Here is a 12,858-nt window from a genome sequence, read left to right as displayed (position 1 = left end):
GGTTCATCCTCTTTTGACTTTTTATTCCAGGTGATCTGTGGTATAGATCAGCAAAGCTTTTGTTCATTGCCTTTACTCAGACTTGCACCACAGATATTTTGAATAGGCATATCGACTCTAGCACCCGCCACTCACCACCATGTCCTCCCTCCGCAACGCCGTTCAACGAAGAAACCACCGGGAGAGAGGCCAACTCGCCTCCCGAGAACGGTTAGGTCTCCTCGAAAAACACAAAGACTATGTCCTCCGAGCCCGAGACTACCACAAAAAGCAAAATGCTCTCAAAACACTCCGTCAAAAGGCCGCCTTCCGGAATCCTGATGAGTTCTACTTTGGCATGATCAATGCAAAAACCAAGAAGGGTGTACATATTGTGGAACGACAAGAGAAATTTGAGCATGATTTCTTGCGATTGTTAAAGACGCAGGATCAGAACTATGTAAATTATCAAAGGAGTATCAATGGGAAGAAGATTGAGAGGTTAAAGGATCGACTACACATGTTGGAAGGTGAGGAGGAGGAGGAAGAGGAGGAGGAAGACGGGATGGAATTGGGGGATGAGAGTGATGGAGAGGGTGAAAGTGAGCCAAGAGTAAAGTCGAAACCAAGACATACGATTTTTGTGGATGATGAGGCGGAAGGTGTGTTTGGTTTGAGGGTTCTACGTTCATTGGACGTAATACTAAATCAACACTTTTCAATTGTCCAGCCAAAGCCTTTGATCCATCAACCTACTTTGACACCCCCGCCGAGCTCCTCCATCGAAAATTCAACCGGCCCACAACTGCCATGCTCAAAACGGCCGATATATCCCTACCCGATCCAAAAACCCAAAAAAAGCTGGACAAGCAGCGTGAAAGTTCCTATCGGGAACTGTCATCCCGTCTTGCTCGTGAGGAACAATTGCGGAAAGCTCAATTGGAGATGGAGTTACAAAAGAATTTGATGGGAAAAGGTGCCAAGAAGAAGGTTGGGGTGGATCAGCAGGGGTTGCCGGTATATAAGTGGAAAGCGCAGAGAAAGAAGTAGCGATGGTAAATAGTTTGTATATTAGCCCATGGCGTTAGATTTGTCATTGTATTTATAGAATAGCACGACTAGCGTGAATAGTGTAGTGGATATGCCTTGGTAGGCTGGAAATTTGTCAACCACCCTTGCCATACTTGAGCGGGTTGCCGAGAATCAGCAAGGCGTTTGAACCACTGTGGGAAACTCACCAGGTTTCGGCGGGACGCCTTACTGAATTCCAACGAAAAGGGCGAAAACGGAACATACTACCCAAAACCAAAAGCACATAATACTGCGTTTGCATCTATTCTATATGTGATATGCATTGCCCATCATCTACCTTTATAACAAAGCTACAATTCACCCAGAAACTAACATTCGACCAAATCCGTCAGAGCCCTTATAAACCTCTTGAACCCTTCCGCCTCCCCAACCTCCTCACGACCGTACGCTTCATAAGCAATCTCAATCCCCTGGTACTTTTGCAAACACAGTTTACGCAAACTGTGACTGGTGGGTTCGCTGAAAGCTTTTGCTTCTGCCAGCGTGTCCAGGAGGATGAGGATGCTAGCCCAATAAGTTGATGGGTGGGGTGTCTGCGGGGGTTGAGATGTGAGTGGGGAGGAGGGGAGGGCGGTAAGAGAGGGTGTGCTTGTCATGGGTGTCAACTGGAATGTTCGAGGACGTCATGTTAGTCGATATTGCAAAAGAGTAATAGAAGCAGTTGAAAATGGATTCACCTGTAAAGTCCGCACGTCCCTCCCCGCCGCCGCTGACTCTTGAACCAATGCCGCCGGCCCAATACCACTCATCTGATCTTCCTCGCCTTCATCACCACCCGCATCCACGTCCTCCGACAAAGGACGCCCATCGGCACCCGCCCGACAATTTTCATACAAATATTTTAGAAATGCGATTAAAGGCTCCAGCTCGCTTTTATCAACCATCAAGACACCCGGATCCTCATTCTGCGTGGGTACAATCTCAACAGGCCGTTCAGATGCTTGTCTACTTCGGGCTTTTGAGTTTTTCTGCCCATGAAGCGGGGGTAAAATGTCTTTGGCGTAGATTAACTGCGGTTTGAAAGGGTATTTGAGAGATGTTCTGTGATGGGTTGTGATGACGGCGAGCGATGTAAATACTTCGCGGAGAGTGGAGGACGAGGTGTTGATCTGGTTGAGGAAAAAATGTCAAGGTGGGATTGCGTTGAGCGAATGCAAGATTTACTGGGTACATACGTTTCGAAATGGGTTGAGAAGGGTGTTTAGTGTGTAGAGAGTTCCTTTGTCCATTTGATGCAGGAGCGTAAGGTGGTCACTGGTTTGAAGGGATGCCAAGTGGGTGGATAGTACGAGAGGATCCTGTCTGACATTGAGTGCAGTGAAACGACATTGATAGAGGAAACATGACCGGTACCTTCAGAGATGTAATCCAATATAGGAGCGTGTGAACGAGAGGAATCGCATCAGTGAACGACTTGACTATTGACCAGTTTCCAGAATTGATTTCTGCCTTTGATGCAAGATTGGGGATGTTAGATATCGAATAACTGGCGAGATATGGTTAGGTTTGAACGTTTACCTGGAGATCAATCATCTTTTCCGGCACCACTGCCAATCCCTCAAAATACCTAAACGCATCCACCACCTTCGTCGCCATATCCTCCTTCTCGCACATCTCGGTCAACTTTTCCACGATCGCCCATATCACCTGTTACCAAAACTTCCAGGTCAATGTCACATTCCCAACTTTGAAACCCAGCACGTCGTTGGGAAAGTACACACCTTTGGAACAAATCTCAACTGCCTCTGCTCCTTGCCATGAAAATACCGACGCTGATTCTCCAAAAACGTTTCAAAGGTTATTAAACTGACGCTCGAGTACTCGGTGGGAGATTTGGAGCATATCCCCGGAAAATAGACTTTGAATGGTTTGATGTATTCTTCAAATTGCAGGACAAAGAGAGCCTGTTTACGGGTTTGGACTGAAAGAGGTCTTTTGGAGGCTTCGCATCAACCACAATCATGGTTGGGCGTCGTTGCAATGAAATACCTTTGTTTCCGGACGAGTTCGATGGCCTATTGAGATTACAATGAGTTTTTTAAAAAGTTTGTGAACTGCATTTCAATTCATACTTGCCTTATTCCCGTCCATGTTCAGTCCATAAACAAGGTAACAGGCAATTGCCAGTCCCGTTCTTCCTACATCAATAAACATCAGACGTTCATTCTCACATGTGAGTTTGGACAATGTTAAATACCTAGGCCAGCATGACAATGCACCGCAATCTAATCAAAAGTACGTGGGAGTGAATAAGGGTCTAGAGGATACTATCAATGAGTATATGATCAGCATTCCAGACCGACTTTTTGTCCTTCCTCGAGCGCGTAGGCCATGACTTGAGCGATACTGAGCATGTGGCTAAAGTCAGGCACGTTCTATGCACGACGGTCAGGATGAGATGCAAAAAGTAGCAAGGCATGGATCATGAATACCATGTCTTGCCTTTTCAAAAAGTTAGAAGTGCGGAATGCAAAGCTTACAGAGCAATGGGGATTACTTACCATCCAAAGTTATAGTAAAACGCTGCGTACGATAGATCAATCAACACACTCGTACTCAACAATCAGAACTCTTGATAGCAAACAGCAAATATTTACCTCCAGCATCCATCCATACTTCGGGAAGGTAACTGAACCCACTCGTAAGCTCAATACCATCACCACAACTCGCATGCTCGCCAAACTCTTCCAAATTGAAGATGGACCCAATGCCCAGTTGTCGGAACTTGCTGGTGAGATTGTATTCAGATATGAGACGAGTGGAAGGGCGCTGCATGGCTAGGATATTTTCTGTTATCCTTTCAGTGTCAAGAAAACTTGCGTGAGTGAGGTGATGGTTGGATTAAAACTCTAGAATGAATTACCAATTTGAATATAATCCATCAATGGCGTTGTTTTTCGTTTTTTCAGCCCATAATTTCCAGTTTTCCCATTTACAGTCCTTCCCTCCGCAGAAGAAGCAATGGATGGCGCTCATGTTTGAGGAAAAGGAAGCTTGGTCAAAGGCGGAGTGAAAGGTCAATTCCTTGTTGACATCAACCGCGTCTGTCACGTGATTACGGCTTTGGAGCAGGAACTGAGACGAGTTTATGGAACTTTTTGACGGTTTACTGACCCTGGGTATTGTACGATCTGGGAGGGGGGGATCTGATCACGACCGGCTTGTTTGGTAGTGAGCAGCACATGTCCAGCGATTTTTATGAAGCCCAACGACTTAAACGACGGCGAAGTGCCGGGATGTAAGTAACATGACACTATAAGGCATGTTTTTCCACGACAGGTCGCTAATCCCTTTACATTATTAGGAGACCCAAAACCCGCAACATGTATCGCGCCTTCCTCTCCGTATCCAGAAACCTCATCCGTCTCAGTATCTATAACCCGTTTGTCCTATTATGGATTGTAAACGTCTTTGTCTGCGAAGTTTGGTTATCGAGGGCGTATATCGGGCGGTGTTCTTGGCCGGCTAGTGATCAGGTTAGACGGGTTCATGGCTGATCGTTTGTGAGAAAGTTGGGCTGATGATGTGAGGGGGTTACAAACAGGATGGAGCGAACCCAATACGAGTGGTCGTTATTGCAGATCCACAGTTGACCGATGCATATTCTTATTCCCAATCCGTAAGTCATGATCTCCAGCATCCAGCCGACCATATAATTGTTGGCCCACCGCTCAGTTTTCACTCTTTTCTATCTGTTAGGGACTGGGCCTCGCCTTGACCCAGTTCTACTCTGATCTGTACATGAAGCGGAACTTTAAGGTCCTTCAATCGAAATTGGAGCCCGATGTAGTGGTTTTCTTGGGGGATATCATGGATGGAGGGCGGGAATGGGCGGATGATCAGGTGTAAGTTTTAATTTCTTGAAAGTTCCCCGTCATGGTCATAAAAGTAACAGTTGGGTGGCCAGTTTCGAAGAAGAGCTACAAAGGGTGCGCAGAGTATTCTGGATACGAAGTCCAAAGACGCGGGTATTGTGGGTGGCAGGGAACCACGATATAGGGTTTGGCAATAAAGGTAAGTGATCCTTAGTGGAGGTGTACGTCTTTCCCATCCATGGTTGACGGGACCCATGTCAGTCCTCCCAGACGCCTACGCCCGCTTTCGCAAAACATTTGGCGAACCCAACTACGCTGTCGACCTTGCCAACTTTACTGTAGTTGCTCTGGACACTGTTAGCCTGAGCGGAACCCCCGGCCCAATACATTACGACAAAGCCCGCACATTTTTGGATTCTTTCAAAGGTAAAGCTTGACCAATTATTTAAACACATTCTTGTCGCCATGTACTTAGAAAGATACAAGATCCCTCCCAAAAATCCCGTGTACTATTGACACACATCCCACTCTTTCGCTCCCACGACGCCGGATGCGGCCCAGGACGACGACACCCCGTAATACATCAAGGCGCGGGCTATCAATACCAAAGTATGATATTGTCTAGTGTTGCCTGACATGCGATACTAACGGGCTCGAATCAGACCTAGTTGTAGAGACTCTTTCTGAGGAAATTTTGACAAAGATTCGACCCAGTATCGTGTTATCCGGAGACGATCACGATTGGTGTATGTTATTCGGATGTGATTGCTGATATGTGGGATGGATGCTGAGCGTTTTCTCTTTTAGGCGAATATACTCATCGAGTTGGCGGTGTGGAGAGCATCGAGGTCCGTTTCCATGTCCATCTTTTATAAATTTTATTGAGGCGATTAGGCTAATGTTTTGAATGAAACGATAGCATACCATTGCAACGTTTTCTTGGATGCAGGTTTGTTTTTTCACTCTTTATTGGTTTTCTGTGCTTTTTCTTACATACTTGTATCACAAAGGGCAATCACTACCCCGGCTTTGCGCTCCTAACCCTTCCCCAAGCAGGAAGCCCCACCCTCCAGGCCTGTACACTTGCACCTCAACTACGTATTTACATTTGGTACATTTTTCTCGCCATCTTAACATTTCTCCTCCTCATTCCGTACTCTGCCTATCAAATACGCCGAAAATCGGTATCCTACGTTGAGATTCCTTTGTTTGGGTATAATCAGCTGAGTGGGCTCCCACGACGACGGAGCAACGTTGGGGAGAGGTGGAAGGTTGATGCCAGGACGTGGAGGTTAGTTGGGAGATTTGTTGGAGAGGTTTTGGGTATGAGTTTGGGCATGTACATGCTTTTTATCATGTGGGATTGGACTGTATAAAGATGGTTTGAAACTAGAGGCTTATTTCAAAGTTGTCGTCACGTGGGTATAATACCCACGTGATAGCGATTCCCGTGGCTTCTGAGACTCACTTGCAGAGTTTGCAATAACTGTCATGCGAAAATTGCCTTTCGATATTATATATTAGCGGCCTATTAGGATAAACACACTAAACACACACAGACAGCGCCCATATGTATAATAAACATGCCCCCCATCCTCATACTATATACTTAGGATAGAGAACACAACACACAAGAGAGATATATATATATATAGAAGAGAAAGGAGACGACGAGTAGATGGTTTGTTTTACATGACAATCTTTGGCTCGAGGATGTTGGCGCCGACGCTTTTGTGGGGTAGGACGCAAGCTCCATTGACATAGACTTCATCGGAGACGTGCACATCCTCACCGAGGACGGTCACTCGCTCCAATCGGGACCACCGTCCAACGGAAGATGACCAGCCGACGATCGAGTCGCGAATCAAGGCATTGTCCTTTACGCGGGAGCCGTCCATGATGACAGCGTCGGAGAGACGGACACCGTCGCCAATAATGGTGTTGGGTCCGAGAACAACGTTGGGGCCAATCTTGCATCCGGCACCAATTGTTGCGGATGGGTGAATAAGGACGTTGCCGACGATTTGTGGACCGGATGCAAGTGTCTCGGGGGTGTGTGATGCCAAGGAGTTGAGGTAGAGTGCGGTTCCTGTGAGAAAGTCTTTTGGTTGACCGACATCGGCCCAGAATCCCTTGAGGGGCATGGCGTGCAATTGACCGTCGCGGGCCATGTGTGGGAATATTTCCTTTTCGATGGAAGTGGGTTTGGGCTCGATGCGGTTAAGGATGGATGGGTTGAAGATGTAGATTCCGGCGTTGATGCAGTCTCCGACGAATTCTTTTGGCTTTTCTACGAATCGGTCAATCTGTGATGTGGATTCCTTGAGTACGACAACACCGTATTTGGAAGGATCGTCAACGGGAGTTGTCATGAGCGTGCCCTCGCAGCCGTGGGATTTGTGAAAGTCCAACATTTCCTTGAAGGGAAACTCGCAAATGACGTCCGAGTTGAGAACGAAAAATGCGGAATCGTCCTTGTTCAACACATCGCGAGCGAGAGCCAATGGACCAGCAGTTCCAAGAGGCTCTGTCTCAATGGAAAAGTGAATCTTGACGTTGAACTCGTGTTCGACTTTTTCCATGGCATCGACCATGGTTTGTGGCTGGTAGTTGACTGCCAAGACAATGTCTGTGACTCCAACTTTGGCGAGTGCCTCAATCTGGTGAAGGATCATGGGGCGGTTTGCAAAGTCGACCAGCGGCTTTGGCTTGGAGAAGGTGAGGGGGCGAAGACGAGTGCCGAAACCACCGACGAGAATGAGAGCCTTCATGTTGATTAGAGAGAGTGTGTGTGTGTTTGAATGTTCTTGTTGCTTGAGCTGCTTGCTTTGCTGCTTTGCTTGTTGCTTGCCGAGTGTCAATGAAAAAATTGGGGAGAACGATGGATGCTCTATTTATACAAGAAATCTCGTTTGCCAATGCATGCTGCGCAAATGCACCCAAAGGGCGCAAAAGCACGCCGAAAGCCTCCCAGAAGCGGTGACAAAAACGCGTCAAAAATCAAACGGCCGAGCCGCATTTTTCACTTGTCTTGTCTCCTTTACCGTCAGTCTGTCGTCACTCAAAATAGAAGATATCTTGGCAAATGTCACTATTTTTATCTTCCGATGATTTATTTACATTGGGGGATATCCCTTGGTTTCTATCATGCATCGGATATTTACATGTCATTTACTGCAACCCAACTATCTGTAAATCCATGGGCCGTCGTAAACAAGATCCTCAAAGCCCGTTAGAGTTTTGTTTTAGATTGGATCCCCCAATAAAGTTTGGCCGTATGTGTGACTCGAGGCGCCCATGCGGCTAAACTTGTGGCTGTGTTTCAGAATATCTTATCGATACTTGGCACGTGTTGCATTTAACCTTTCAGGTATGGAGTTCCACGGTTCGAATCTCGCTGGGGGATAATGGGACAGATAGATTTTTTCATGTGTGTGTTCAACCATGCGTGTGTGATGTGTGTGTGATGGATATCTTTGATGATTGATTGTTGGAAAGCAAAAGCTTGAGGGTTAGGTGGGCTGAAAAGTAAAACGAGAAATGAAGACATGTTGGCAGCCCCATCAAGGACCATTTTGGAACGCATTCAAGATCCTCTAGAGAACACAGCGTCCCTTCTGTCAGAAGCATCCTGTCTCTTGTCCACTGTCAGCAGCAATGACGCTTCGCTAGAACCTCTTGCAGACTGGGTTTACAGCCTTCACCCTCCGCCAGACGCAACATGGATCTACGCAGACGCGCTTTATCACGCTGCGCGTCTGAAATGTGCTCTGGGGAACCCGCTGGACGGGATTGAAGCCCTTTTTGGAGCACTCTTTGCGTTGGACGCTGGCATTGGACTGACAAGGTGGATCACCCATCACCCCGAGAGGCCAGGTGACGACGATGACAAGGTGCTTGATAGCATTCTCCCACGTGGCATGATAGTCGACGCGGAACATGCCAGCGCGGTAGCAAGTGTCGCACGCATAGCACAGGCGCTGGGTATCGTCATGACAAAAGCCGGGAACGCCCGTCACGGCCTGCACATGCATCTGTGTGCGACATTTGCATTTGACCGCCTCAAATTCAACGTCTCCCATCTATCGCACATCCCGCTTTCGATAAGTGAGCATCGGAAGGTGTTCCTGCATGCAATCGATGACGCTTTGGCATTGTCAGATTGTACTGAGCTCGCTGTCGAATTGGCTACAAGATGGGTGACTCTACACGAAGTCGCTCTTGTGGAAGCCGTTCGGCAGGCTCAAGACGAGGGTGCCAGCGTCGATCCGTCAGCATGTGCCGATCCCGAATCCCACATACTCGCACAAGAAGCGTTGGGGCGAGCGCTACAAGCATTTGGGGATCTGGATGGTGCGTATGCTGCGTGGTTGAGGACCATCGATTTATTGCAAGTCGAGTGGCCTTTTGGTAAAGTTGACCGAGAACTTCAAGTCGATCCGCTCTTGCTCAAGTGAGTCCCCCGCCTTTTACTGGATAATCGTGTGCAAGTCATCCTCATCATGGTTCATTGACAGATCCATCCGCTCTCATCTCACAGAATGCGGCAGATCCCTGCACTATCCCAACTGCGAACTTTTAAATCATGCTCGCGCAGTGATCAAGATCGCTCGACAGCTCGAGCAAGACCAACCCAACAAATCTCTCGACCCATCAGAGTCTGCGCGGGACGCACGACTTTTTCTGGCAGCTGGTTCATTGGCTTACGGCTACGCTCTTGATCTTGCGGGTGGATCTGACGACGCGTCCAGTCCTCCAGTAGCAGTGGCAGTCCCAGGCACCGGCAATGTTCTGCAGGCAGAGGGAGTAGTAAGCATCCGGGAGCTGTTGGAGGAAGCTGTAGAGTACCTCACAGTGGCACTCGAGCGTGCGTTGGCAGACAATGACACAAATTTTGCACGGGTCGTAGCCCTCCAGGTATGTTCACCGGATGATCCGTCTGGGCAAGCGATTATTGGTCCTGACTCTGATCCACACCAGCTTGCTATCGTCCAAGTCGAACGACGACAAGAACCCATCGCGCACACTCTCCTGGAAACCCACTCTCTAAGTCGGCCCTTTCTTATTGACCTCGACAATTCCCGAAAAAACGTCCAGTCACTTTCACCCTGCATCCCGACTATCGAGCCCTTTCTTCAAACCGTATACTCATCCGCCGCTCTCAAACGTCTCCTCCCTCTCGCACCCTCCCCCAAGTTACCCACCAAAAAACCTTCCAAACCTCGTATGCTCCTCTCCCGCCGCTCAAGGGTGAATCTTCGTGTCCAATGTACGTTTTGTTGCATGAGCTCAGTGTCCGAGCCCATTAAGTGTGAGATATGCGCCTCGAGCGGCGTACTGGTTTGGTATTGTACCGAAGAGTGTATGATGGCGCATGCTGGCGTGCACAAGAAGGATTGTGTGATTAGTGGGGGATGGGTTGCTGGGCCGGGAATGTTTGGATATGGGAGGGTTTGAAATGTGGCTGTTTGTAGATATGTTTGTGATTAGCAAGTATGTTCTGATTGCAATAGATAGTGTCCCGACGCTTCAAAGGTCCTGTTCGGATTAGACTTGAAAGTACATTGTAAACTGCAATTTTAACATGCTGCAATCAACCATCGGATCTCGTCAGCCAGTAGTCAGCATTTGAACCACAACCACGTGACCCCATTGCAAGAAATAAAATCCCGTTCAATTCGGGATGCCCTGTTCCTTCTTTCCTTGGGCCCCATGTGCCAATGCAATGGGTCTGTCATGCCCACTGTCCGCTTTCACCTGCAACCCTATAAGCAAAACCCAAAGGGGATGAAACCGGCCAGTGCGTTAGACATAACGATCAAATCCCTCCCGCACCATTTACCCTGTACACCCTCACTACAATTGAGTGGCCATGGTACATTCTTTCTACAGGTGCGAAGAATAGAACGGACCTTTATAACAACCACAGATGCACTTTGGGATTGTCTTGTCGGTTGTGCCGCGGTCAAACATTTTGTTCTCTCTTTGTTGCCTGTTGTAAAATGTCGAAAAGTATACCTTTTTGGCAAGACAATAACAGACGCAAAAAATGAGTCTCCAAGACGTTCAGAATGCTACCATGTATCTAAACGATCCACTTTTATGCAAACAAGGACATGTACAAACTATATCTTACAAATCTAGCAAAAGAAAGTTCTAAGATCTATGGATCACACCATACTAATAGAAAACGGCAAAAAAAAAAAAAAACAATATGAAAACAAAAGAGACCAGCTCCCTACGTACAGATTCTACACTGATGTGCTCTACAGTAATTCTAGCTACGTATGTAACAGAGCTTCACAATGTTTGCAAACAAACATGTGGGAAAACGCCGGTTTGTCCTGTATTCGTATTTACGCCGTATGCCCAGCCTGCCCATTCAAAAATTAGTAAGAAAAAAACCTCTAACCAGAGCAAAAGCAGTATGCCTTACCATCATCAAAAACTTTATGCACATGCACAATATCACCGACATTCAACAAAACCTCGTCGACCTCTAATGGGTCGTATGACTCCGTGACGACCGCCCGATAAAAATCTTGTATCTTTGGATTGCCATTTCTCGTCATCGTATGCGAATCCGTGCGCATCGAGTACCGAGATGCAACAGATTGTGTTCGTTTTGCGTATGACTCTGTTGGTGGACGGGAGGATGGCGGCGCTTGTTGGGAGGGGACGTAAGCGGGTGACGGGGCTTTGAGATTGGTGATGATGATCTGGTTTGGTTTAGGGGGTAGAGAGCGGAGTGTGTCGTCATCGTAAGATGTGGGGGGTAGTGAACGAAGTGTGTCGTCCGCATAAGGTGCGGGAGAGCGGAGTGTGTCGTCCGCATAAGATGTGGGAGGTAGCGATCGGAGTCCGTCCTCCCCGAAAGGTCTCATGTTGGGAACGGGGGACGAAGTGGGCCACATTCCACTAGCCCGTGCGCCTGCTGCCGCTCGCTCAGTATGGATAGATGCTCTAGCCTTGTTACTCGTTCCACCCCCTCGCGATTCTGTCCACCTCAGTATTGACACTGCAAGTGCAATGATCCCAAAGAAGAATCCCCCCGATATACCCGCGAACAATGGAAGTTTGTCGGATGCGTCGTCCTTGGCGGTCTGTTCCGCAGATTTGACGTCAACCACTTTTAATTCCACTGCACAACAATCCGATTGTCTGTCCTGGCAAGTCATTTTAGCTTGCTTGACGCCGTTCTCTGTATTCCCGTAGCCGCAGTTATTCCTTTCGACATCTACGGCCATCAGGCATCCAAGCTCATCCGTCAATTGGGAGCAGACATCTCCCACTCTCTTTCGCCATGCTTCTCGCGCTGCATTCGCCGTACTGCTTTGCCCGCAAACAGAGTTGAATCCCACCCCAATCATGTCATCCCGGAACGTATTGCACGTGTTCCGACACAGTCGGACGGGTCTGGCTGTCCCGTTTTGCGCGGGGCAACTCGATTGTAGGAGAGCTTCTTGGCACTGATAGCTCAATGCAAATCGAAAGAGTGGCACTTTGCTTCTCACCATCATCTCTGTCAGATTCTGACAGCCCAATTCGGGAGGCAGGATCGATGTGAAAGCACCCAGGACGTTGTCAAAGTCAACTCCATTCTTTACAGTCGACAACCCGGCGCTATTTGCACCGTCCGTTTGGATCTGCAAACCGCTACTAGTCGCAAAATTTCTGCAGACGGCTGTTGTAGAGACGTCTGTACAGGCTGCGTTGGCAAAGGGGAGAAGGAGGATGGCCAAGTTTATGAAAAGTGACAGGGACGAATACATTGTTCGTTGCCAGCGTGCTTGTGGGAGTCGTGCGAGTACGGAATCTATTTCACGACCGAATATGCGCCAGTCGAACTCCTGTTCACAATCTCAACGCAAATGGCAAGTAAACTGTAAAAAGAAAAAAAAAAAAAAAGAGATCACTCCATGTCCAGAGCGGGAGGAAGGAAAGAGCAAGCTTTGGCCAAAACAAACGACCG

The 12,858-nt window shown here is 47.9% G+C and overlaps 6 protein-coding genes across 6 annotated transcripts; 3 read left to right on the top strand and 3 right to left on the bottom strand.

Annotated features, from left to right (window-relative positions):
• The first annotated feature begins 12 nt into the window (after positions 1 to 12).
• On the top strand, positions 13 to 1,377 carry SPPG_06920 (rRNA-processing protein UTP11). The gene is made up of 2 exons (XM_016755112.1): positions 13 to 641; positions 710 to 1,377. Exons 1-2 carry the CDS (start codon positions 140 to 142, stop codon positions 1,027 to 1,029), a joined length of 822 nt encoding a protein of 273 aa, XP_016605970.1. The 5' UTR covers positions 13 to 139; the 3' UTR covers positions 1,030 to 1,377.
• SPPG_06919 (uncharacterized protein) lies at positions 1,302 to 4,070 on the bottom strand. The gene is made up of 14 exons (XM_016755111.1): positions 3,935 to 4,070; positions 3,669 to 3,868; positions 3,573 to 3,594; positions 3,504 to 3,513; positions 3,375 to 3,446; positions 3,269 to 3,296; positions 3,148 to 3,209; positions 3,061 to 3,086; positions 2,793 to 3,003; positions 2,590 to 2,718; positions 2,425 to 2,520; positions 2,247 to 2,369; positions 1,749 to 2,180; positions 1,302 to 1,676 (listed from the first exon to the last, which is right to left on the bottom strand). The coding sequence occupies exons 1-14, from the start codon at positions 4,045 to 4,047 to the stop codon at positions 1,380 to 1,382; spliced, it is 1,821 nt and encodes a 606-aa protein (XP_016605969.1). The 5' UTR covers positions 4,048 to 4,070; the 3' UTR covers positions 1,302 to 1,379.
• Positions 4,071 to 4,180: 110 nt separating this feature from the next.
• Positions 4,181 to 6,368, top strand: SPPG_06918 (uncharacterized protein). Its single transcript, XM_016755110.1, has 11 exons — positions 4,181 to 4,309; positions 4,376 to 4,547; positions 4,616 to 4,690; positions 4,771 to 4,916; positions 4,979 to 5,085; positions 5,148 to 5,312; positions 5,373 to 5,495; positions 5,549 to 5,632; positions 5,694 to 5,734; positions 5,806 to 5,835; positions 5,897 to 6,368. Exons 1-11 carry the CDS (start codon positions 4,254 to 4,256, stop codon positions 6,260 to 6,262), a joined length of 1,365 nt encoding a protein of 454 aa, XP_016605968.1. The 5' UTR covers positions 4,181 to 4,253; the 3' UTR covers positions 6,263 to 6,368.
• Positions 6,369 to 6,386: 18 nt separating this feature from the next.
• SPPG_06917 (uncharacterized protein) lies at positions 6,387 to 7,818 on the bottom strand. Its single transcript, XM_016755109.1, has one exon. The coding sequence runs from the start codon at positions 7,655 to 7,657 to the stop codon at positions 6,575 to 6,577; it is 1,083 nt and encodes a 360-aa protein (XP_016605967.1). The 5' UTR covers positions 7,658 to 7,818; the 3' UTR covers positions 6,387 to 6,574.
• Positions 7,819 to 8,329: 511 nt separating this feature from the next.
• SPPG_06916 (uncharacterized protein) lies at positions 8,330 to 10,491 on the top strand. Its single transcript, XM_016755108.1, has 3 exons — positions 8,330 to 9,339; positions 9,404 to 9,803; positions 9,867 to 10,491. Exons 1-3 carry the CDS (start codon positions 8,435 to 8,437, stop codon positions 10,341 to 10,343), a joined length of 1,782 nt encoding a protein of 593 aa, XP_016605966.1. The 5' UTR covers positions 8,330 to 8,434; the 3' UTR covers positions 10,344 to 10,491.
• A 456-nt stretch (positions 10,492 to 10,947) lies between these two features.
• Positions 10,948 to 12,832, bottom strand: SPPG_06915 (uncharacterized protein). Its single transcript, XM_016755107.1, has 2 exons — positions 11,323 to 12,832; positions 10,948 to 11,260 (listed from the first exon to the last, which is right to left on the bottom strand). The coding sequence occupies exons 1-2, from the start codon at positions 12,656 to 12,658 to the stop codon at positions 11,187 to 11,189; spliced, it is 1,410 nt and encodes a 469-aa protein (XP_016605965.1). The 5' UTR covers positions 12,659 to 12,832; the 3' UTR covers positions 10,948 to 11,186.
• Between the last annotated feature and the right edge of the window lie 26 nt (positions 12,833 to 12,858).

Source organism: Spizellomyces punctatus (assembly GCF_000182565.1).
Source record: "Spizellomyces punctatus DAOM BR117 chromosome Unknown supercont1.13, whole genome shotgun sequence".
Classification (NCBI taxonomy): Eukaryota; Fungi; Chytridiomycota; class Chytridiomycetes; order Spizellomycetales; family Spizellomycetaceae; genus Spizellomyces; species Spizellomyces punctatus.
Note: the sequence above shows the minus strand (reverse complement) of the source record. Positions and strands in the feature narration are given on the sequence as shown.